The sequence below is a fragment of the Muntiacus reevesi genome, chromosome 3, assembly GCF_963930625.1.
Source record: "Muntiacus reevesi chromosome 3, mMunRee1.1, whole genome shotgun sequence".
NCBI lineage: Eukaryota > Metazoa > Chordata > Mammalia > Artiodactyla > Cervidae > Muntiacus > Muntiacus reevesi.
Window position 1 is genome coordinate 232,657,300 of NC_089251.1, and position 25,947 is coordinate 232,683,246.

Here is a 25,947-nt window from a genome sequence, read left to right on the forward strand (position 1 = left end):
CTTAACTTTTGTACCTCAGCATCATTTCCTAAGAATAAGAATATCCTCCTAATGTTCATAATACAATTATCAAACAAGAAAAGCTAAGAAAAGTAAAACTCATTTCATAACATCATTTAACATCCATTCCATATTTAAATTTTCTGACTGTCCTAAGAATATCTTTAAAGAGTACTTTAATCCAGTATTGAATTAACTTTATATTCTGTGTTGTTTTGTTATTGTATCTCTATATTTTTACAACTGGAATAGGCTCCCTACTTTTCTTTTTTTCCTGGGACTGTGATTTTTTTGGGAAGTCCAGGCTGCTATCCTGTAGCACACCCATGTTCTAGATTTTTCTGCACACATCATTTCAGGGTTCCACCTGTGCATTTATACTGAATATTTCCTGTAAAGCAGAAGCAAAACCTAGGGGGCTTGATTAGAGTCAGCTCTGTGGCAAGAAGATTTCATAGTAACGTAAACTATGCACATTAGTTTCCCTTGCTCCATATCAGAGAACGGTAAGGTGAAGATGTTCCACTATCAGTAATTTTGCATCACTTGGTTCAGGTGGTAACTGTCATCTTTCTCCATTGAAAAATTAATGCTTTCTCTTTGTAAGTAACAAGTAACCTCGGGGATGATAATTTGGCATTTTGATAATTTTGATTTTCTAATTCCATCATTCCTCCAACATTTATTAGCTGGTATTTTTTAAGAATAGGCTTTCTTTCTCACACTCCTCTCTCTCTCTTTTTGGTGACAGGGAGTTATTGCCTTGCCGATTTTGTTCAAAGCAGTGTGTATATACAGCTTCTGTCATTACTCTTTTTGATACTCAAATTACCCCCAAATTGGCTAGGAAGAGTCTCTTCTAACACACTCTTTTGTCCTTTTCTGACATAATTCTCTTAGCTCTTAGGCATCACTTGCATTGTCTTTGCCTCAGGTCTGGAATCATCCATTTCTCCAAGAAGCTCTGCTTCTTTGGGTGGAGAATGGCATTATGAAGTCAAATATGAATTATTTTCATACTCATCTTCTAGATAAAAAAAATCAAGCTTAACTGATGGAAAAGGTAAAGCTGCAAAGTTAGTTAGATGTTATATATTAACTTGGCTATGAAAGCCTCAGATCTAAGGCTAAATAGCATCATCTAAAATAGTATTTTTGAAAGGCAAGCAGTCCCCAAATATGAATAATGGTGTTCAAGAAAACATTGGAGCAACTTTTTTTTTTAAGAATGCCTAGTTTTCTGGATGCATGAGACAAGTGCTCGGGCCTGGTGCACTGGAAAGACCCAGAGGGATGGGGTGGGGAGGGAGGTGGGAGGGGGGATCGGGATGGGGAATACATGTAAATCCATGGCTGATTCATGTCAATGTATGACAAAAACCACTACAATATTGTAATTAGCCTCAAACTAATAAAAATAAATGGAAAATAAAATAAAATAAAAAGTTAGAAAATATTAGTGTAGTAAGTTAGCTAATGAAAATGTTAATAAAGTTCTAATATTTCCATGGTTTTAGAGAGTTAAAAGAAAAGAATGCCTAGTTTTGTTTTTCACATGGCAATTATCTTTTTTCATAAGAGTCCATAAAAATGTCATCTATTCAAATGTGTTTTATAGCATGGCACAATACAAGAAGCCTGGTTTTTAAATCAGATTTTTGGCTGATAAGATTTGTCTCAATCATTGTCTTCCTAAAGAAGGAAGAACTTTCTCCTATGCATCAACTGGTTTCCTGAGCACCCAGGCAGTATGGACACAGCAGAGGATGACACAGAATCTCTGCCCTTGAGGAGTCCAGAGGGGAGAGAAATAACAACAAAGAGTTATCTGTAACAATACAGTAGTGTGTTAGATGCTGAGGAGCATGATGGTGAAAAAATAAGGCAGGGAAAGGCGCAGGGGCAACCAAGGTAGGGAGGAAAACCATGAATTAAAATAGAGAAGGGCGCACGGAGAAGGTGCCACTCAGGAAAATGCCACATGGGTGCCTGGGCAGAGCAGTCTGGGAAATGCAAATCTAAGACTGCCGAGCAGGAGCATTCAGAGCGTGAAGGACACACAGGGAGACCAGTGCGTCTGGAGGGCAGGGACAGCAATGGAGAGAGTAGGGGATGGAGTGAATGAGGCCGGGGTGGTCCCCATGAGAACTGTGACTTTCACTCGGAGCAACATGACAAGCCATTGGACGCATTTGAATGGAGAAGTGATGGGATCTGGCTTGCCTTTGAACAGGAGCACATTGGCTGCTGATCTGGGAAGAGCCTACTGGGGTCCATGGCAGAAGCAGGGAGAAAGGAGGGCTGATACCATAGTCTAGGGAGATATGAACCATAATTGAGAAAGTGAGAAGAAATCATGCTAGATATAGCTTGAAAGCAAACCCAGCAAGATTTGTTGACAATGTGATGTGAATTTGGAGAGAAACACAAGAGTGAAGATCAACTCCCAGGCTTTGGGCCTGAACAGCTGAAAGGATGGAGTTATCACAATTGGGACAGAGAAAATTGGGTGGGGCTTTGGGGGTACTGTGAAAGTGAAAGCTGCTCGGTCGTGTTCGACTCTTAGCGACCCCCTGGACTATATGTTCATAGAATATATCCAGTTCATGGAATTATCCAGGTCAGAATACTGGAATGGGTAGCCTTTCCCTTCTCCAGGGGTTCTTCCCAAGCCAGGGATCAAACCCAGGTCTCCCACATTGCAGGCAGATTCTTTACCAGCTGTGCCACAAGGGAAGCCTAGGAATACTGGACTGAGTAGCCTATCTTTTCTCCAGTGGATCTTCCTGACCCAGGAATTGAACCAGGGTCTCCTGCATTGCAGGTGGATTCTTTAACAACTGAGCTATCAGGGAAGTCCTGGGGGTACTATAGTAGACATTAAATAGAGGTTAAATAAGCAGGTGGGTTTATCAATCTTGAGTTTAGGTGTGAAGTTTGGACTGGAGAAGTAAAGAAAGAAAGCTGTAAGTTGACAACATGTAGATAGCATTCAAAGTCCTGCAATGAATGAGATGACAAAGCAAATCACTGTAGAAACCGATGAAAAAGTTAGGGCAGGTGAGGGAGATCTAGCAGAAACTAAGGAGGAGGGGTCAGTGCAATTTGCAGAACACCAGGAGAGCCTAATGTCCAAGAACCAAAGAAGAAATCTTCAAAGAAGCAAAGAATTATAGCCCGATAATGATTTACTTGATCACAGGTAGAATTTTAATTCTAGTATTTGTCCTTATTGTCACCTAATTTTAATACACAAAGCTACAAACAGAATGCTTGTGGTAACATTTCTACAAGCACATCTTAGAAAGAAGTTGTAAGTCACAAGAAGAGATTAATTGTAGAACAATTACGCTCATCGCAGAATGAAGGCACACACAAATACTTGTAACATATGAGTGAAGGATGCAGTTGCATCCTTGTCCTCTTTAGAAGGCCATCATTAATACCCACTTTCAGGGAAGCAATAATGTCTGCTTTCCTTCCACAAGTTAGTGAGGGTGGGAGCCCTAGCTGGGAGCAACTCACCCTTCCCTGAGCAGCATCCCAGCCAGCACATGACCAGTAGGAACACCTGGATTCAGATTATTTCTGCTCCAGGAAATGTTTCCTCACATTTCTTTCTCATGGAAATAGCAAGTGGTCACTTGAGTCACGGCTCCATCAAATATGCAAATGGAGGAAAATTTGGTAACCAATTTAGTCAAACACAACATGCCAGGTCACGAACTGCTGCCCTGATGTAAGTTTGGTGATGACCATCAGTTCTTTCTTAAGAGGCAGTCAGAGAGAATTCTAGGCTGTGAACACCAGACCCCAGTCTTTCTCTCTTTGAAATGTTGCCAAAACCTCAGAGAAGTTACTCTGTTGTGAGAGAGTTTTTGCCCTTGCCACAAGTCCTTGTGACCTTGCTCTCTCTGCCACCTGCAGGTACCCTCCTAGGCTCTTTCCTCTCTAGCTTGCTCTAGTTCCTGCCCTCTGCTGTGTTTTCCCTTTTCTGCTGCTATTGAAGCTGTTGGTAGCTGATTTCAGCCGGCCAATAGCTGTCTTCCAGGCCACTGATGGAGCCTTTTGCTTGAGCAGATCCCTTCTGGGCTGCCAACATTCACACTAAAGGTTGTATCTGTTAAGCATATAATTCTGTAGTTCTTGGGAGTATTTCTGTCCAAATTTTTTCCTGGTGACAGGGACTCTTTATCTCCCTCAGACACCACTGTTTCCAAAAATTAATTCTTGGTACAGGAAGATCAACCCCTGGAAGGTCAACCACCAAGGACACAGACCAAAACCCCATGCATATGATTCTGCCATATTCCCGTCTTTCATCCCCACTTCATTACATCCTACCCCAAACGCAGTGAATGAAGCTTGGAAAAGCTCTGTATGAGCTGGAAAAGCGTCATTTGGGGAAGGGCTGCGAGGGCCTTCACAAATGGCTGCTTTAACATACTCATCAGGGAGCTTATATACTAATGGTAAGCAACACTGGAAAATATGTTTCATCTGGCACCAAAAGCTCAAGACTCCCAGGTCTGTTCCCCCTCCCCTTCCATCTTGCTCCCACTGTCAGCAATGTCCCATTCCCCATGTGTCTCCAGATGGCCTTCTCTAATTGCCTTTCAGGTCCTTTTAGTAGTACCAGATGACTGGCTTCATACTAAGGCAATGATGCCTAATGGTTTCAGCTTATAAATAATATTTTATTTGAACAAGAGTCTTCTAGAGGATCACTGTTCTAACTCAGAGGAGTCACTCGTTGAATATGGACTAGTGCAAAAACAGATCTTTCTGCATTCACCAGGACAAGGAGGTCCTGGGATCCCATGGACTAGCACTTCTTTACAATTCATGTAAGATCTCACTTACATTAAGGGACGTAATTCTCACTTCATCAGGGACATTTTGCATGACTACCTAAACTAAACTCACTGTCATTCATTCTACTTACTCACTCATTCACTCTTTCTACCTCATTTCTCTGTATCATATTTACCACTATACCAAACAACATTTCTTGTTTCTTTATATAGTAACTTACATATAATTTTGCATATATTAATACATGAAGATACATATTTAGCATCTCTCTCCATTACAACATAAGTAGTACAAGAACAGGAACACTGTCATTTTCTTGCTATATCTTTAGCACTTGGAATAATATCTGTATATGGTCTTTCAATAAATATTTGCTAAATGAATAAAAAGAATGACTACTCGACCTCTATAGACCATAGAAGATAGCTATAACAAACTCAATTGGTTCCTCGTTATTCAGCTACATTTATGGCTTGGGATTGTCTAAAGGACTCTGGAATGCTTCATACTTGTCCCAGTAGGAAGTGGCAAAACCTTATAAAGTTAAGCATTCTTTTGCTATAAGGCTCATATAATACTTCTGTATCTCCTAATATCTGATAGATGGACAAACTACTTGAAATGGAGCCATGGACACCTCTACATCACTATTGTTATCCTGATCTCATTATGCTGAAAAAGAATAGTGGAGTTCATTGTAGTTTTAACAAAGATTTAAGTGAGGGAAATAGTGGTCTTCACAAAATTATTCTACCTTGAAAGGCTGAAGCTTCAGAACCATGTAAACCCACTGTACAATGCTCCATAAATATATTCATCTATGGTTCTATAATATGCACACATCTTTCCATCTCTTAAAACAAAATCTACTTTAATTAAAACCCCTAACATTCTGGTTAAAGATGATAATCCTTTTGCACTGGGAACTTGTGATATGTTCAGTTTTTATCCATCTTTAAAAGACAGTGTTGGCTGCCTTTTGACACATGCTTGCTTGCATGACAATATATGAAACCTAGTATTTATCCAAGATTAGGTTCACTTAAATCTTCTTTGTCTTTAGTTTTTGGCAGCACTCACAGTGGTTTTTCTTTAGGATAAAGGAAGAATTCACTGTTATTTCTTTTGGCATATACTGGGAACTTTGGGGATAAATTCAGTCTTCATAATATTACTTTACTACAGTTTGATGAAAGGGAGCAGAATCCTGACTTTAAGTCCATATTATATTCATTTGCTGATCCCAGAAATGAAGGCTATTGGACTCTGGCAACTGCAGGATGATCGCTGATAGAGTAAACAAGATATTACAACAAGGATTAAAGATTATACTCAGTCTGGAGCTGGAGTTATTTCTTAACTCAAAAATGGGTTTTGAATTATTATTATACAATAGCAAAAGGTGACCCATTGCAGCTCTTCACCCTCACAGTATCTGCTGAGAGATACTGTGGCTCAGAAAGGCTAACAACTTTCCCAAGTTCTCACAGTAAATAAGAAGTAGCTGAACTGGAACTGGAACTGACCTCTCTCTGACTTGAGGCCCCTTTGCACCATGCCCTGCTGGGTCTTCCCGGCAGCCTCCGATGGATACACAAGGTTCAGAGTCTCTATTCACAGGAAACAAAAAAATAAGTGCAGATTTTTCTATTTTATATGTTGTGAGCAGATAGTTGTGCTACTTCAAAAGGCAAAGCCCCTAAAGGTTAATCATATATCAAAATAGTATTGAAATCAAGTAAAGCATCACATTGATACTTATTCAGTTTTAAGTATAGACATTATTTCACCAAGAAAATAAGTCAGTGTATTTGGGGAATCAGACACAAATGATAAGTAATTAATTTATTATGCTTATAAAGGTAAATTTTTTTAAAATTGTTTCTTCTTGTTTTGCTGGTTTTTACATGTTTTTAATGAAGGTCAGTGTCTAAAATTTTGTTTGATTCATTTTAATTCTACTCTCCTGTCCTCTATCCTACTTCTGCCTGCCTTGTACCAACACACTCACCCATTAGAGAATGATCTGGATCCATGGATCCAACTTTTTGTGTGATAGCGTTACCCATGACCTGCCTCTCTCCATCTGTGACCCCAGTGAGGAATTCTCCCTGCTGGAGCCCCCAAACCCAGAACAGCAGTTTCCATCCTCTGCCCATCCTGACACAGCTCTGCTTGGAGGTCCAGTATCCAACAGAAGTGCAAGTTTCTAAGGTTGAACCTGGATCTCCAGGAGAGGACAGCATGGTCCTCACACCAAGATAGTGTGAGACACAGATGCTGAGGGGATGGGCTTGGGCGAGACCTTTGAGGTCCAACCTGCTCCATTCTCAGAGAATAAGACTCAGAGAGTAAAAAGTGACCTGTCAAAGGAAGCACAGCTAGATCAAAACGATGATGGACTAGCCCTGATATCTCCTGCCTCTTTGCTCCCACTTTCTACACTACTCCATAAGGTGTAAAAGAGTAACACATTTATCTATTGACAGATTACCTATACTTTCCCCATTTTTTGAAAAGGTATGAGCAGCAGCTTTCAATAAAAGATGAATGTATAAATAATTTAAGCAAAAGTAAACAGAATAAGAAGCATGTAGTTAAGGGAGTGAATGGATGTTCTCAATAGCAAAGAGTTACCTAGAAGGGCAAGACTAAATATGAGTAGTTTGAGTTTCCTAGAAGCAAGTTGAAAATGAAGACTCTTTGAGTAATACAGCATTCATTATCTTGTAAAAGAAAGCATTTGAGGTTTGTCATAAAAATTTATTCAAATGCTAAATGTAAGTGATCAACTGTATTACATTGACAGTGTCTTTAGTAACACTTTCATAAAAGATATGGAACAATTTTTGATAGAAGTTAATATTAAATCTTGGTTCTAATCCAGCATTTCTTTGGGAATCTAAAGTGTTAGGGGGCAGGTATGAACATTTGTTTTCATGTGATTTAATTAGGGATAAAATTTAAAGTCTTTAACGCAATAGTTCTCAAATATCAGTGTGCAAATAATTTAACTGATAATTGGTTTTTTTTTTTTTTTATAAAATACAGCTTAACTGTCTTTTTTTACTCCTCACTCCTAATTCTGTTAAGTCTGCTGCTGCTGCTGCTAAGTCGCTTCAGTCGTGTCTGACTTTGTGCGACCCTATAGATGGCAGCCCACCAGGCTCCCCTGTCCCTGGGATTCTCCCGGCAAGAATACTGGAGTGGGTTGCCATTTCCTTCTCCAATGCATGCATGCATGCTAAGTCACTTCAGTCATGTCTGACTCTGTGCGACCCCATGGACAGCAGCCCACCAGGCTCCTCTGTCTACGGGATTCTCCAGGCAAGAGTACTGGAGTGGGTGGCCATTTCCTGCTCCAATACACAAATACTAGATTGGTCAAAATGTTTGTTCAGGTTTTCCTGTAATACATGGGAAAATCTGAATGAACATTTTGACCAACCCAATATTTTATGTGTATATGCACATGTGTATTTTTTTTGAAGAGAGGTTCCTGTTACAGCTTTTATCAGATTTGCAAAGGACCCCCCCCCCCAAAAAAAAAAAATTAAGGATCAAAGAGTTGAGAATCACTGGGAGTTCCTGGTGCAGCTCTGAGTGGACTGAGCTCCATGTTGACACTGGTGTGTTCCCATCCCACTGCAGCCTGAGGTCACTTAGCTGACAACCTCCTTGGTGACAGCTAGGTAACTAAATGTCCCTCCACAGGAGCCATCCTCCCTGCCCAATAAAAGGATTATGGTGGCAAAACTGTCAGGCTTAATTCTGAAAAATTGTTTTGGGTAAGTTAGTCCCTTTTAATTGCTTGTGGAAATTGTAATTTTAGATGACAAGATTGTTACAAGCTGCTTGGTAATTGGTCTGCCAGTGTCAAGAAAACCACTGAGATCACGGTGACCTGTACTTGTTCCTCTTTGGCACAACCCATGAAATCCCTGGAGAAGATGTTTAGTAAAGTCACCTCTTGCTCCTTGACAAGCACGAGTTTCCTTTTATCCCTCTGCCAAGTGAAGGATTAGAGAAGGACTTTCATCTTTTCTCTGCTACCACCAGCTCATGTCAGCCTTCACAGACTAGCTGATCATTAACTTGAAAAGCTGAGGAAGTTTCTAGCCCTTCCGTTTGCTTGTTTACCTGTTGGGCCAAGTTGCTTTACAACCGGATGATTTTTGAATAAATAGGATCCTAGGTGAGGAAATATTTGCCTCAGTTTCAGTTGGATATTTTCACTGCTTGTCACAGTTCACTGAACAGGAGAGTCAGTTTGACTGGTAGGTCAGGACAGGTCTGCCTTATGGTTTGCCATGTGCCAGCTCAGTAGAGGAGGGATGGGAGGAAAAGGAGTCTTCTCAGCAGTCTACGAAGTGGGGAGTTGATTGGCTATTTACTAGCTGTGTCCTCCTGGGCCTTTTGACCTCTCTAATTCCTCATTTCATCATTTGTCAAAAGAGGCTAAGAATAAAAGTTAACTTATGGAACAGCAATTAGGTCTAAACGGTATCGTAAATACCCAGCATCTAGCAAGAACTAAACCAAACAAAAAAGATAGCACCTATTATAGTTACAGTCCATTTTTCCTTCTGAAATCCAGAAGTCTGAGATAGCAGAGAAGTCAAAGAAATAAATATTACATTCATACCCAAATTTATCTTCATGACCTCAAAGCTTGTGAAGGTAGCTACATCTAATCTCAGATCCACTGAAATCCTTCTTTAAATAATGCAGATGAACATAGAGATTATGATACTGCTATCAATTTAAAGTGATTGTCACTGATTTCAGTGTATGTAACCATATTCCTTGAAATCAAATATTTCATGTGAAACTGGCAATAAAAAATTTGTAGGGTACTCAGTGTTTCTCTCGAGTTATTGATGGAAAAAACCAAAGATGTTGCCTTTATGGTGACTTATCAAAAGTGAAACTTTCATTTATTAAAAAAGAAAGATGCTTGTTCTTTCCCCTTAGTTTTGCAACTATCACAAGATTTTGTCATCATTCTTTAGAAACTAAATGCTAATAAATGTGCTCCTTCACTGAACTGATTCTTATGTTTAAGCATATTGTTTCACTTTTTTCTCAAATTTCAAAAGGGTCAGGTCTTGCCTTTAAGGCTGTTCATATCTCTTCTCTGGTTACTTCCCTTTCCAGCAGGCACACTGGATCAAGGAGTAAAATGTCATCTCAGGAAAAATGGCTAGCTCTCTAGTTATATCCTCAAGAAAGAAAAGCCTGCTCTAAGAACTGGACATGGGATAGAAAGCTGGAAGTTTGTGTGTCTTGAACGGCAAAGATCCTTCCTTGTTCTTGTCTTGAATACAAAGCTTTTCTGAGCCTTCATCTACCCAGTTGTAGGGGAAAGGAGAAGGGAGAGTACTGACAACTGTTTCAATTAATCTATTTAGATAGAGTGTTTGATGGGAGTCCACAGAAACCTGAATTATAATATAGAAGTCTAGTGGGTTCAGTGGGTTGCGTTCACACAATAGGGAAAATAAGACACAGCCCGTGTGCCGGGGACGTGGAAAGTGTCCGGGTAACGTTTCTGTAAGAAAGATAAACCCATTTGCTCAGTAATGGTCTTGTTTACTTTTCCAGCTGCTGTGGTCTGTGTGACACTTCTCAACAGACTTGAATGTGACCAGATCAACTCTCCCCATGATGTTCTCGTGGAGTACCAGAAACGGCCTCAGCTCCTAATCTCCAAGTTCATTAAACAGCGGCTTGGATTACTTGACCAGACATCATAGGTGGGCAGCTCAATCCTTCTCTGCAAATTCCTAGTTCCAGTCATGCTGTTGAAGTCATATATTATTTGTGGCATTTTTATATAGTTATCATTCACATGGTAAAATCATAATTGAATGATTTTATAAAACCTTTTCTCTTAAACATGAATTTGTTGAAAAGAATTTAATAACTTACAATAAATTAAGTTCAAATTTCATTTTAGAATGAGTTAGCTAAATCAGTCTAATAATTAAAATTGTAAAACTGTATTGTGACATTTGGAGTTTCATATGCAGCATTAATTAAGTTCACATCAAAATAGATCAACCACTTGTAGATACAGTTATCCGTCACTCTGCTTCTGAAACCAATCCAGAAATTCATGTTAGGATGTTGTCAGGCACTTCTAGGTGTTGGACAAGTGACAGAAATTGATCATGCACATTCAAAATATTTACAGAAAAAAGTGTCAGTGTAATGTAGGTCTCTATGAAAAAGCTTCGCATAGGGAAATAGGACCATACTTCGTTTTTTTTCCCCCTGCAGGATTTTAGTGCACCACAGAATAGGATTAGAGGCTGAGGTTTGCCCATGTTTGTGATTTTATCACAAGCTGTAAAAACTCTAGATCACACATTGATTTTCAGATGAAAACCTTTGGAAATGTAAAGAAAGATCTTCATTTTTCTTCCCAAATCACACACGATTAAACTATTTTCTAACAATTTTTTCTTTTAAGGAAATGCATTTCAAACGGGCTGTATTTTTAAAATTTCATTTCAATATTAACCTCATAGGCTGAGGAATAATAACAGCTGAATTTAGACTTGAGTTCAAGATGTTAAAGTCATCCTTTTGTGTGACTTTGAAGTGGACTTGCCTGCACCCTGCCCCGCCTATTCAGTTTGATCCTCTGGCAGACATGGTGCCACTTGGAGGGTACACCATGCTTTGTATGAATTGATGCTGCTTGGAGGGGGCAGTTCTTCTAAAGATGATACACTTAGGAGTTGGGAGGCATGGATGGAGGATGGGTGGAGGATGGCTTACAATCTTGAATAGTATATAATGTTGTATACATATATTTATATTGTTGTGGCTCAAATAAAGTTTAATCCCAACCATGATATTTTTTGCCTACTGTAATCAATGACAATAAACAATCCCCAGAGAGGAACATCAGTCTGGAAACATTTTTGGTAACAGTTATGCTTGGAGTGTTTTTAAAGCCGTCCCAATAATTGACCATTAAATACCATCGTTAGAACTAAAAGTAAGGTAGAATGACATTGTAGTTATTAGTGGGGTTTTCATTGTGTTTCTTTTTTTTTTTTTTTTTCAGACAAAGTGGAAAGTACTTCAGAGTGTTCTCCATAAGCCTTCAGTTTGAACTTTTATCTGTCTGTTCCTGGAAAATCTTATTTTCCTTTTTATTGAGAGAAGAAGAGGTTATGGGGTAGACAGAGAGAGAGAATTAAATACTCACAGTTAATCCTCCTCTCAGCTCCTGTGTGGGGTGTGTGCACGTGTGCACACATGCCAGAAACCTCGGAAACCTTTTTGATGATTCTGCCTCCTTTATTCCTACATCCAATCAATCACATGCCTATTAATTGATTCTAAGACATTTTTCCAACCTGTGCTCCAGTGAAAAGCCTTCCCTGTCCTCAAACCAGATTCCTCCCAGCTTCACCCATAGCTTCCCACAGCACCCTCCACAGCTTCTTTAAAGTATTCATGACAGCTTGCAATTGTGTTGAGATTTGGGTCTTTAATGTGTTTAGACTATAAGATTCATGAGGACAAACACTACATTTGTCTTATTCACTGCTGTATCCCAAGCACCCAAAAAGTGCCTATCTCATTCTAGGTGCTTCATTTAAGTGAAGAATGTATTCTCTTCAAACATTTCCCTTACAAACTCTCACTAAAATGCCTCTAATCTTTGCAAAACCCATCCTCTCCTTATTCAGTCCCTTGTCAGCTCAGCTCTCCCTGGCTTCCTCCCATCACATCCCACTTTGTGAGGTGGAGAGTTCTCTGCATCATCAGTGTAGAGTTGTGGTGATGTCTAGAACTTCTTGTTTTCTCCTGTAGCACGTGACTTTCCCCTCCGTTAAAATCAAACCCCAAATTCACCCTCTTTAGGAAGATCTCCAAGCTTAATTCCCCCTCGATTCATCATACCTAGTTCCTTAGATATCAATGTGTTCTCATTTATATGCTGTTTTGAGAACACTTATGCTTTTACGTGAACTTGGGTAATGGATGCCCAGCTTCATTTGGGAGGCTCCTGTTTCCTTTCTACCCTTTGACTGCCATGGAGTGTTATCCACTGCAGGCATTCAGCCACTACTCACCTATGCCTGCCCTAAGTTTAGGAACCACCTCTTCACCTCACTCCTAACCTCACCTTCTGCACACTCATTCAGTCTTGCCCTCTAGAAGTCAGTTCAAGAAACATTTAGACTTGCAAAAATTCCTCTGATTATTTCTATTTATGGGTGTTTCCATGCAATTTTAGTATTTTTTACTTTGTTCATTCATTTGTTATAAATCCAAATCTCTCCTTTTCCCCCAGAAGAATAAGAGACAATTTATAAGGATAAATTTAAGTACATCAAGATAGTATAAACTAGACATAAGTGGGGGGAAAAAAAGAAAAAGGGAAGGGAAGAGCCACCGCTGACACAAATTCTGAAGCTAATACCACAGTGCACTGCATATAGCCCATGTGGTGGCAGACAGTAGGTCCTGAATTGGCTCTGGGTTGCCCAGCAGTTGCTTCATAAAGAGAAAAAAATTTACCACGCCTCTAAGATAAAATGTGAACTAATCATCAGGAGAAGAACAACTAGTCATGATTCTAAGAGGCTAGAGTGTAGTGTAGTGATGAGTGAGGGAGGCAGGGAGGGTGAGAGGTGTGTATCTCAATGCCTTTACTCCAGGTGGCTCTCAACACAGGTGTATGTTGGGCTATCGGAAAAGCCTTCAAAAAACACCGGGGCCCCACCTCAAACCAGCTAAATGGGAGTCTCTCAGACTGGGATTGGGAAGCCCTATTTTAATAATTTCCCCTGATTATGTGCAGCCTGGGTCAAAAGACACTGATTGAAAAGAATGATATATCGTGTTCATGGGTTGGAAGAATCAATATTGTCAAAATGGCTATACCACCCAAAGCAATCTATAGATTCAATGCAATCCCTATCAAGCTACCAATGGTATTTTTCACAGATCTAGAACAAATAATTTCACAATTTGTATGGAAATACAAAACACCTCGAATAGCCAAAGCAATCCTGAGAAACAAGAATGGAACTGGAGGAATCAACCTGCCTGACTTCAGGCTCTACTACAAAGCCACAGCCATCAGGACAGCATGGTACTGGCACAAAGACAGAAATATAGATCAATGGAACAGAATAGAAAGCCCAGAGATAAAGCCACGCACCTATGGACACCTTATCTTTGACAAAGCAGGCAAGAATATACAGTAGAAAAAAGACAACCTCTTTAACAAGTTGTGCTGGGAAAACTGGTCAACCACTTGTAAAAGAATGAAACTAGAACACTTTCTAACACCATACACAAAAATAAACTCAAAATGGATTAAAGATCTAAATGTAAGACCAGAGACTATAAAACTCCTAGAGAAGAACATAGGCAAAACACTCTCCGACATAAATCACAGCAGGATCCTCTATGACCCACCTCCCAGAATATTGGAAATAAAAGCAAAAATAAACAAATGGGACCTAATTAAACTTAAGAGTTTTTGCACAACAAAGGAAACTATAAGCAAGGTGAAAAGACAGCCCTCAGATTGGGAGAAAATAATAGCAAACGAAGCAACAGACAAAGGATTAATCTCAAAAATATACAAGCAACCCCTGCAGCTCAATTCCAGAAAAATAAATGACCCAATCAAAAAATGAGCCAAAGAACTAAACAGACATTTCTCCAAAGAAGACATACAGATGGCTAACGAACACATGAAAAGATGCTCAACATCACTCATTATCAGAGAAATGCAAATCAAAACCACAATGAGGTACTATTACACGCCAGTCAGGATGGCTGCTATCCAAAAGTCTACAAGCAATAAATGCTGGAGAGGGTGTGGAGAAAAGGGAACCCTCTTACACTGTTGGTGGGAATGCAAACTAGTACAGCCGCTATGGAGAACAGTGTGGAGATTTCTTAAAAAACTGGAAATAGAACTGCCATATGACCCAGCAATCCCACTCCTGGGCATACACACCGAGGAAACCAGATCTGAAAGAGACACGTGTACCCCAATGTTCATCGCAGCACTGTTTATAATAGCCAGGACATGGAAGCAACCTAGATGCCCATCAGCAGACGAATGGATAAGGAAGCTGTGGTACATATACACCAAGGAATATTACTCAGCCGTTAAAAAGAATTCATTTGAATCAGTTCTAATGAGATGGATGAAACTGGAGTCCATCATACAGAGTGAAGTAAGAAAGATAAAGACCAATACAGTATACTAATGCATATATATGGAATTTAGAAAGATGGTAATGATAACTCTATATGCAAAACAGAAAAAGAGACACAGATGTACAGAACAGAATTTTGGACTCTGTGGAAGAAGGCGAGGGTGGGATGTTTTGAGAGAACAGCATCAAAACATGTATATTATCTAGGGTGAAACAGATCACCAGCCCATGCTGGATGCATGAGACAAGTGCTCGGGCCTGGTTCACTGGGAAGACCCAGAGGGATCGGGTGGAGAGGGAGGTGGGAGGGGGGATCGGGATGGGGAATACATGTAAATCCATGGCTGATTCATGTCAATGTATGACAAAAACCACTAGAATATTGTAAAGTAATTAGCCTCCAACTAATATAAATAAATAAATAAAAGAATGAATAGTCTGTGGATCTAGGAGGCGCTCCTCCAGATGAACTTCTAGAAGCCTTTTGATGATGACTTCATTGGAAGAGTTATATACAGATCAAGCTCTTTTACTTGATTCTTATTCCTCAACATGAACAGTATCCTTTTTTCCTAATATTTTCAAGTGTACAATATGATGATTTATGATACATACATTCTGAAATGATTACCACAATCAAGTTATTTAATATATCCATCACCTCACATAGTTATATGCATTAGCCAACCTATGGCAACAGTATGTGTGTCTGTTGACTGATGAATGGACAAAGAAAATGTGTTATATATATATGTGTGTAATATATACATATATATACACAATGGAATATTATTTAGCCATAAAAAGAAGAGGAATCCTGCCATTTGTAACAACATGGATGAAACTGGAGGGTATTATACCAATAAAATAAACCAGACAGAGAAAGACATATACTGTATGGTATTGCTTATATGTAGAATCCCCCCAAAAAATCAGATTCATAGAAACAGAGAATAGAATGGTGGTTATCAAGAGTTGGAGCAGGAAAAGGGGAGATGTTGGTCTAAGTGGTCAAAGGGTACAAATTTCTAGTCATAAGATGAATAAGTTTTGAGGATCTGATATGCAGTATGGTGACTATAGTTTAGCGTTGTATTGTATACTTGAAATTTGCTAAAAGAGTAGTTTTTTAGCATTCTCACAGAAAAAAGAAACAGTATATTAACCATTTTATATCCCCAGCAATGTGCACAGTGCCTAACACATAATAAAAGTGGATTAATTATACATATTTTATATCTCTCTCTATATATATTGCTATCGATTCAATTTTTGTTTTCCCCTCACCTAATTCTTGGGCTTCCCTGATAGCTCAGATGGTAAAGCGTTTACCTACAATGCAGGAGACCTGGGTTTGATCCTTGGGTCGGGAAGATCCCCTGGAGAAGGAAATGGCAACCCACTCGGGTATTCATGCCTGGAAAATCTTACATTGCAGCTCTCACCCTATACTGTGGCTATGTTTGGAAATGGGGCCTATAAGGAATTAGGTTCATTGAGGTCACAGGATGGGACCCTGATCTGATAGAATTAGTGTCCTAATCAGAAGGGACACCAGAGAGTTCACTGTCTTTCTCTCTCTGTACATATGTACTGAGAAAGGTCCATGTGAGGATGCAGTGAGAAGGTGGCCATCTGCAAGCCAGGAAGAGAGCTCCAACTGATATGGAATCAGCTGAAATCTTGATCTGGAACTCCTAGCTTCCAGAACTATGAGAAAATAAACTTCTGTTATATTTATTTAATCACTCAGTCCTTGGTATTCTGTTATGGCACCCACAGCTAAGATACATATCATATATATGAATTACATGTGCATACATATATATATGTATATACATAACCCCATAAACAAACAAACAAAAACAACCACGATCAATTGATCAGTTAATGCAAATACACAGCTGACTGCCTGTCAACTTAATTTTGCCTGAATATTATCCCCTGACCAACCTTTCAGAATAACATGTGTATATTATTCAGTGTAATTTTCAATGTGAGATCATTACCAACCAGTTCAGCTCCTCCGCTCCACATTTCACTGCCAAACACACCAGACAACTGACACACAAGGCAATCTTAGTAAAACTCAATCTCTGGTCCAAAATATACTCATTAACTTTTCCTGTCTTATTTTTATACAGTTATAGAATAGTTACAGAATGTTAGTAAGTGCTCTGCACTACGTAGGTACTTAACAAGGACTAAAAGCTATCACCTTCAGAAATACAACAAAGTGAGCTTAAATTTTATATCCTTCTTTTAAAAACATAACTCTTAACATTTGGATTCATTTAGGAGGCCGTTGATAGCAATCTATGGACCAACTCCACAGAAAAAGGCATATGCATACATGTAACTCTGAGTTTGCATCTAATTCATGGGTTTGCACACCTTCCTCAATCTGTCATGGCAGGATACCCGCATGCCCTGCCACAGGCCACAGTCCTTCTGGGTGACCCTGGTTAGAATACTGTCCTTGATGTTCAGGTTATCGCTCCCTTCCAGACACCTCACTTCACTGCTGGTAACAGCTGTTCCGGCTACACCACCTTTGCTGTTCCCTAAATCCTGCTCACCCTTTGGTAAACAGTTCAGTAAATTCTCTCAGTTCCCTAGTTTAATTGTGCCATCTGGTTCCTGCTGGGGCCCATTAATACAGCCTCCAAGATACATCTGGGGACCCAGAACCATTTGGAAAAATATAAGAAACTAAAGTCATTCTATATGCAGATCTTTCTAATTTTTTTTTTTTTTTTTTTACTGCAAAACAGAAGTTAGTATATTTCTTCTTAACTGGTAGAGTACTTTAAAAAATATATAACCTTCTATTCAAGACTGTATACTTGTATTTAAAATTCTCCTGGAACTCTCCAGGATTTGTAGCTTGAAAAACAGAATGTTCAACTTACATTTTCTTAGCTGGCTGCTGGGCATCCCGTGTATGATAGAATTGAAAGCTTGAGTAAAAGATAGATAGATGGCTTCTATTGCGTGCCTCCAAGCTACATGTTTCGTCATCCTGTCATGGAAGGAAATTAAAATTGTCTGGCACACCGAGCTTCATAAAGCCACACTGCTCCTCTCCAGATCCTGTTGCCTCTAGATGTCTGTCTATACCACGAGTAGGTGTTTTTGGGATTTGATCTACAATCTTCATCTCAGGATTAAAACTTAAGCAAACTCAACCCTTAGTTATTAGGGTCTCTCTTTAACCCTTAAAAAAATAAACTATACAACCATTTAATTCATCAGTCCACCTGGACTTTCTCTATCTCTTAATAATCCTATAATTTTGGTCAGTGGGTCTACCATCCAGTATCTCCTAAGATGAATAATTGAAGATACTTATAATTTGCAACCTGCTTCATTATTTACTTCTTAAGGGTTTTCCTCATTTCGTGTTTGCTTTTTCAACCCTTCTGAATAAGTGTTACTCAATATAGAATCAGCTTATTTTTCTAAAAACTGAGCAATTTTCACTTGAGAACAAAAGCTCACCATTAAATCACTTTTTCCCCTGAAATTTTAAATGTTATTTAAACATTATTTTTATAAGTATAGTTTAAAAAATCATCAGGTAAACAATCTAGAAACCAGTATCATCTAGTTTGTACAGGTTTGTAAAAAATTACCCTCCAAAAGGTAGTAATTTAAGATCATGTCCATTTATTTTCTAAATTTCCAAAGTTTCTTAGAAAATCTGTTACTCTCTACAGTAGCTTAGTCATTAACATTGTGAAGCACTGGGTGAATTCCAGAGTTACAGAAATCATTTGAGTAATCTGATTTTGACCCCTCCTCTGTTAGAAAAGGAAGTATAGATCTTTAAAAGTCTGGTTTCTTCTTTTTACTTTCATATGAGTTTACTTTTTCATCTGAGTTTACGGACAGTTGCATTTGTATTTTCTCCTAACATTGTAACCAACAAAAACCACTGATGTGGCAAATAAATGTTACCCATGTCCCACTTACTCTGGGTAAATAATCAGTAACGGACACCAATCCCACTAGCCAGATCTGTCTCCTCCACTGCCTGGTCCCCTCCTCTCCTTTCTCCCCTTGGACTTCAGAGGTTGCACCTGTTCTGGAGCTGGTTCCATGATTGATTTAAGGTTGTAATGCCATTGGCTAGCATGCAAATGACAGAACAAATATAAAGGACCTACTATGCACAAATCACACTTCTAGGTGTTGTGGGAGAGCAAGACACAGTCACCTCCTTTAGACAACGGACAGACATTCTACTAAGTTTGAGGCACTAAAACAAAAGTGTGAATAACTACAATTCAGAGATAATTGGATAGACTCGAAAAGAGAGGTGGAAATAAGAGTGTTCTAAGGGGTTATTGGACTTCCCAGGTGGTGCTAGTGGTGAAGAATCTACCTGCCATTGCAGGTAGATAAGAGATGTGGGTTGTAGATAAGAGATGTGGGTTCAATCCCTAGGTCAGGAAGATTCCCTGGAGGAGGGCACAGCAACCCACTCCAGTGTTTCTGCCTGGAGAATTCCATGGACAGAGGAGCCTGGCAGGCTCCAGTGCGTAGGGTCACACAAAGTCCAACATGACTGAAGCAACTTACCTTGCATGCAAGGAGTTATCAAGAAAATGATGGTATAGAGGTGGAAAAATTTGAAAGGGTTTCTTGGACAAGGTAGATATTTGAGATGAGCTTTATTTCAGGGCCATAATTCTGAAAGGACTCTAAGGAGGCTTTTGTTATCAGAGGAAAAAAACATGAAATAAAACAAAGGAGGAAAATATAGGACATATACAAGAATAGTGAAGAATCCTGTTTGGTTGGATCTGGAAATGTAGCTTGGGGTTCTATTATGTGGGACCCCAGAAGTCGGGGTAAGGAGATTGGATCTTATTCCCAGGCAAAGGGAAGTGACTGAAGCACATAGAGCAGAACTGATCGGTAGTCTGTCAGGATAAAAAGAAGGGGGAGTAAAGTGGAAATAATTAGAAATAACAAAAAAACTGCAGCAGGTGGAGGTGACCGAGATGTGACTAACTCCCTCCCACAACATTCCTACACTGCAGGACTGGCGGGCAGAGATGGAGTAAAGATAAACTCCTCTGTAAAGATGGTCCGCCAGGCTCCTCTGTCCATGGAATGCTCTAGGCAAGAATACTGGAGTGGGTTGCCATTTCCTACTCAGGGGATCTTTCCCACCCAGGGATTAAATCCACGTCTCTTGCATCTCCTGTATTGCAGGCAGATTCTTTACCCACTGAGGCCCCTGGGAAGCCCTTAAAGATAAGTTAGGGCTGCCAAAGACATTATTTTTTTGTTAGACTAGGCAGCTCCCCTACTTGTGAAGGTCAGTGCCTTCAAATTTTCACCTAATAAGTTAAATAGCATACATATTTCAGAATAAAAATTCCCTTCTCATGTGAAAATGATGTGTTTCCAAAATCTTTCTCTTGCTAAAAGGCTAAGGAAAGTTCAAACATGACAGAGCCAGAGCATTAGTTGTGGGAGAGAATGGCATTTAAAGGGCTGATGAGTGAGGGATGTCAGCAGTGATCTCAGTAGCCATTTAGATAAAACTTCCCATGGCTTTGTGGCTAATAAAAAATCTTCTTTCCCTCAAAGGATATATGTAAAGTAAAGACCTGACTCACAGATAGAGAAAGCAAACTAGTGGCTACAGAGGGGTGGAGGTATGTGCGCAATCTAAGGGTGGGACATTGGGAGGTGTAAACTGTTGAGTGTAAGACAGGCTCAAGGATGTATCGTACAACATGGGGAATATAGCCAGTATTTTGTAATAACTGCAAATGGAAAGAAACTTTTAAAAACTGTATAAAAATTTTTAAAAAGATTTTAAGAGTAAACCAAAAAAAACGACTAAATAAAATTAGAAAATAAAAGTAGGTTCATCAGTCTGCATCTCTATTTCTGCCCGGTAAACAGGTGAATATAGGAACAGAGCCACAGACACAGAGATCAGACTTGAGGGCACAGTGGGGAAGGAGAGGGTGGGATGAATTGAGAGAGTAGCATTGACATATATACACCACCATGCATAAAACAGATAGCTAGTAGGAAGCTGGTGCTCTGTAATGACCTAGAGTGGTGGGATGGGGGTGATGGTGGGAGGGAGGCTCAACAGGGAGGGAATATTTGTGTACATATAGCTTATTCGCGCTGTTGTACAACAGAAACTAACACAGCATTGTAAAGCGATTATCCTCCAATTAAAATAAAAAGTAAAGGCTCAATGAAGTCCTGTCACATGCTGCAACATGAACGAACCTTGAGGACATGACGCTAAGTGAAATAAGGCAGACATGAAAGGACAAGCATTGTACCTAGAACAGTCAAGTGCAAAGACGGTTATGAGAGACTGAGGGGAACCCTGTACTGGGTACAGAGTTTCAGTTTGGGGTGGTAAAACAGTTCTGGAGGTGGATACAGCAGTGGTGACCGTTGCACAATAATGTGAATGCACCTAATGCCACTGATTTCTATGCTCAGAAAAGGTTAAAATGGTAAATGTTATAGTAGGTACATTTGACTATAACAAAAAAGTGAAAGTTCATTGAGGTCTGCATTGTGGTTTGGATAACAACAAATTCTAACTTACTAATTTTTGGAAAGAAAGTTTATACTATATGGTCTGCTGGTTGACAACCTATCAATATATATGGGCTTCTCTGTTCTACAGGAGGAGTCATGTGGCTCTGAGAAACTTGCCTGGTGAGTGAGAAGTCAGGGCCGGGACTAGGTATGGTGATGGTTACCAGTAGACAGACTATTTTGTTTAGTGTTCTCATCTTCGATATAGGAATATATTTGCTAAGGAGGCCTGAATCTTCGGATCAGCCAGTTAGAGCATTCTTCCTCAAAATAGTGTAATCAACCAAGGTTATTTTTCAAAGCACAGGTTATCAGAGTCAGGAATGGAGTAGGAGAATACTAACACATCAATAACTGTCAGAAAGAATGATGAAATCTAAAATACTCAGAAGAGAGACGAGAAGAGTAACATCAAGAAATATTCCTACCAGATGAAAGCCAGTGATTTTAAAATGAAAATTGCCTGCATCAACCCAATATGCATTCCCTTTGACTCAAATGCTTTGGTGTCTCAATGATGGTAGGAGACCATTTAATAAGGTTATTTATCTTTTCAGGTTGTCATAATACATATGAGAGTCTCTAGGATTGAAATATGCTACTGGTGAAGGAAAGAAACTGATATGAAATGGGGAAAGATAATAAGATGAAAAATGAAATATTAAGAAGGAAGGGAGACAAGGAAGGAAGACAGTTGTGAAATAATGTTGTGAGAAGCAAGTCTACTGGGGTTTCTAAGAGATGAAGAGCTTACATATCCTCAAGAACTGGACATACCTACAAAACCTACATGAAACATTTCTGGAAGAGAATCAAAACATGCTAATAAAAAGGAAGAAACTTAAAGCCAGAGTAGTGACCTGAGAAGATACCTAATAACCTGGAGGCTTGGGCTTAAAGTTCATGTAGACACATTTTGAGTGAGGTGTTGGGGCTAAGCTTCAAGAGAAAAAAATCTGTCAACCTGAACAGGAGATCCTAGTGAATATAGTCTGTCTCTGTCTAGGCAACCAGTAGGGAAAAACATGTAATTCCTTGAGAGATCCAAAATTTATTCTTGATCCTTACTCAGGCTTGGAGTTTAAATTTATATTGCATTCAAGGAAACCCTATTTCAAAATATAAACAGAAAATTAGATTATGGAACAGAGAAGTCTCTGGCATTAGTAAATGCAAATCAGTGTGGGAGAACATAGACCCAGCTAGGTGGCAGGGGATTCTCAGAAAACATTCATCCTCATTGAATATGAGCTCATGATAAAAAGTCACACAATAAGTAACAATTTTTGTGTGAAGCAAAGTCAAAGGTCATAAAATACAGGAAAATTACATTCAAGAATTTGAGTTACTTGATGAGATATAGAAAGTGACTGCCAAGGACAATATCTTTAAAATTATTAAAGCTATAATAGGCATAATTAAAACACAGAAATGAAAAATGAAAAGTCAAGACTGTTTCGAATGATTTTGTTGATGATAATAATAATAGCACAGCACTGACCACTTTTCTAAATGCTTTGCAAATATTCATTTAATCCTCACAACAACACTGTTATATTGCATTATGCTGCTGCTGCTGCTGCTGCTAAGTCGCTTCAGTCGTGTCCGACTCTGTGCGACCCCATAGATGGCAGCCCACCAGGCTCCCCTATTCCTGGGACTCTCCAGGCAAGAATACTGGAGTGGGTTGCCATTTCCTTCTCCAATGCATGAAAGTGAAAATTGAAAGTGAAATCACTCAGTCGTATCCAACTCCTAGCGACCCCATGGACTGCAGCCTACCAGGTTCCTCTGTCCATGGGATTTTCCAGGCAAGAGTACTGGAGTGGGTTGCCATTGCCTTCTCCATTGCGTTATGAGGTATTATGATTTTATCATTTTATAGGTGAGAAAACTGGGGCACAGAGAAGTTAAGTGACTTGCTTCGGGTCACAGATCTAATAAGAGACAAAGCTGAAGTTTGTACTAAAACATTCTTTATCCAAATGTTTATCTTAGTCCATTTGGCCTGCTATAACAAAAATACCATAAACTGGGTGACTTATAAGCAACAGAAAGGTATTTCTCTTGGTTTGGAGGCTGAAAAGATCAAGTTTTGTACCAGCATACTTGATGTCTGGTGAAAAACTATTTCCTGGTTCATAGATGGCCATCTTCTCACTGAGACTTCACATGGCAAGAGAGACAAAGGAACTCTCTGGGGTCCCTTTTACAAGGGCATGAATACCATTCATTTGGGCTCTACCTTCATGACCTAATCACCTCCTAATATCCCCATTTCCTAAAAGCACCACTTTAAAATGTCATATTAGGCTCATAAGAAATTAGGGAAGTTCTTAAGACAGAGAGAAAGCAAAGAGGAAGCCCACATCACAGAAGTAGATGAATACAAACACAAAATGAGGGGATGCTCTGGGTCAGGGGTCAGCAAACTACAGTCTGGAAGCCAAAATTGCCTCTCCTGTTTTTGTCAAATTTTATTGGAACCCAGCCAAGGCCCATTGTTTACATATTGTCTCTGGATCCTTTTGTATTACAACAGAACTGAGTAGTTTCAATAGAGGTCATATAACTGGCAAAGGTGAATACTATCTGTGTGCATGCAATGCTAATAAGTCACTTTAGTCATGTCCAACTCTACATGATCCTATGAACTGCAGCCCGCTAGGCTCCTCTGTCCTTGGAATTCTCCAGGACCAGATTTTCAATCTCTCCACAGAGGTTTTCTGAGGGTGATCTTGGTCATAGTCTCCACAGAAGTCCTCAGTATTGGCACCCCAGTTTCATGTTTTAACTTATATGCCAAGCAGTAAGTCTACTATAAAACTCCCTTTCCTCCTTGACATAAACCTTAAGACCCATCCAAGCTGGTTTACCTTTTCCCTTCATTTCTAAGTTCTTTCTTATCTCTGTGTATAAGATGGAAAAGGAGGTTAGAGAAGGAATGGAGAATACATGAGTTGTTCCAATGTCCCAAGAAGCTAAGGAGTTGGATTATAAACATTAGTGAAACTGGTGAGATGTGTCTTGTTCTGAGGTTCTCTCATGTCTACTGCTTTTACTGTGTATGTTCTATCTCCTCAAATTCAGAGAATGTTTTAGGAACAGAAGAGATTTTAAACTTTATCTCTCTACCATGTATGTCTATCCTTATCCAGAGAAGATATAGATAAATATTTCTAGGTTGAGTATCCCATACAAAAACAAAGTCATATAGTTCGCCCATCCATTCATACATCCATCCATTTATTGAGACAACAAACATTTACTGACTGACCCCTATTCACCTTGAAGCCTGACTAGATGCTGTCTGTCACAGCAGATGGTTTGTGCAGGTTCTAGAACTCCTGGGTTCCCCAGCATTTGATACATAGCACTCTATAAAAATAATTCATTATTATAAAAGTAAAAAGGCTCATGGTAAATATTAAAACAGTATAAAAGGGTATAGAGGAAAAAGTTTTACTTTCCTAGTCACCACTCCATCAAACTTTTCTGTTTCAATTACTCAAAAGAAACAGTTGCTGACAGTTTCTTACATATCCTTCCAGAAATGTGCATTATTCTTTTTACATAAATGAGATCATTCTATATGTAATTTCTGTTGTTGCTCTCCATCCCTCACCTATACAATGCATTTTGGCTCTCTTTTCACATTAGCTCATGTAATTTTCCTTGCTTTTCTTGCAATACTTTACTGAGATATAATTCAAACACTATGTAATTCATTCACTTAAATTATATAATTCAATGATTTTTAGAATATTCATAGAATTATGCAACCATCACCATAATTCTCATTCTTTTTTTAATGGTTACAGAGACTATTTTATCTTATGCCATAATTTCAATAAATATTTGTTGAATTGAATTAAACCATAATTTGGATGAAAAACATAGGTTAAAAAAGTAAATTGTCTAGAAACATAACAATAAAGAAGTTCTGAGACTTCTGCTAGTCTTTTAAGTCAATTTATAACTATGTTATATTGATATGAAACATGGATGAAAAAATATTCTCCACACATTATCTGGATCTTTTCTTTCCAGGTAATAGGGACAGGTAATCCACATGGACAACTTGATGTTGCACTGTACTGGATTTTCTTCAGCAAGTCAATTATTTTTACTTCCAAGTAAAGTTTTATTTCATTTTAGTAAGTTTAAAAATAAATATCTTTAATAATCTTCCCAAACTAAGCTTATAACATTTCAATAGTAACAGTACTTTCCCCGCCCCCCCCCACATTTGTTTTAAATATATGTGAAGGTAAGTATTTCAGATTAATACAATATTTATAAAATGTCTAAAGAAATACAAGCAAATTGTTTTTGA

At 38.9% G+C, this 25,947-nt stretch overlaps 2 protein-coding genes across 3 annotated transcripts in view; one reads left to right on the forward strand and one right to left on the reverse strand.

Moving 5' to 3' along the window:
* UPP2 (uridine phosphorylase 2) overlaps nt 1-11,691 on the forward strand; it is a 37,125-nt gene extending 25,434 nt beyond the window's left edge. For both annotated transcript variants that reach the window (XM_065931583.1, XM_065931582.1), the window contains exon 8: nt 10,420-11,691. In XM_065931583.1, the coding sequence (XP_065787655.1) occupies nt 10,420-10,571 (152 nt within the window). In that variant the 3' untranslated portion in view covers nt 10,572-11,691. The remainder of the gene's footprint in view (nt 1-10,419) is intronic.
* The window catches only part of CCDC148 (coiled-coil domain containing 148), a 313,368-nt gene continuing 288,948 nt past the window's right edge, over nt 1,528-25,947 (reverse strand). The window contains exon 16 of the mRNA XM_065931579.1: nt 1,528-6,425. Within this exon, the coding sequence (XP_065787651.1) occupies nt 6,417-6,425 (9 nt within the window). The 3' untranslated portion in view covers nt 1,528-6,416. The remainder of the gene's footprint in view (nt 6,426-25,947) is intronic.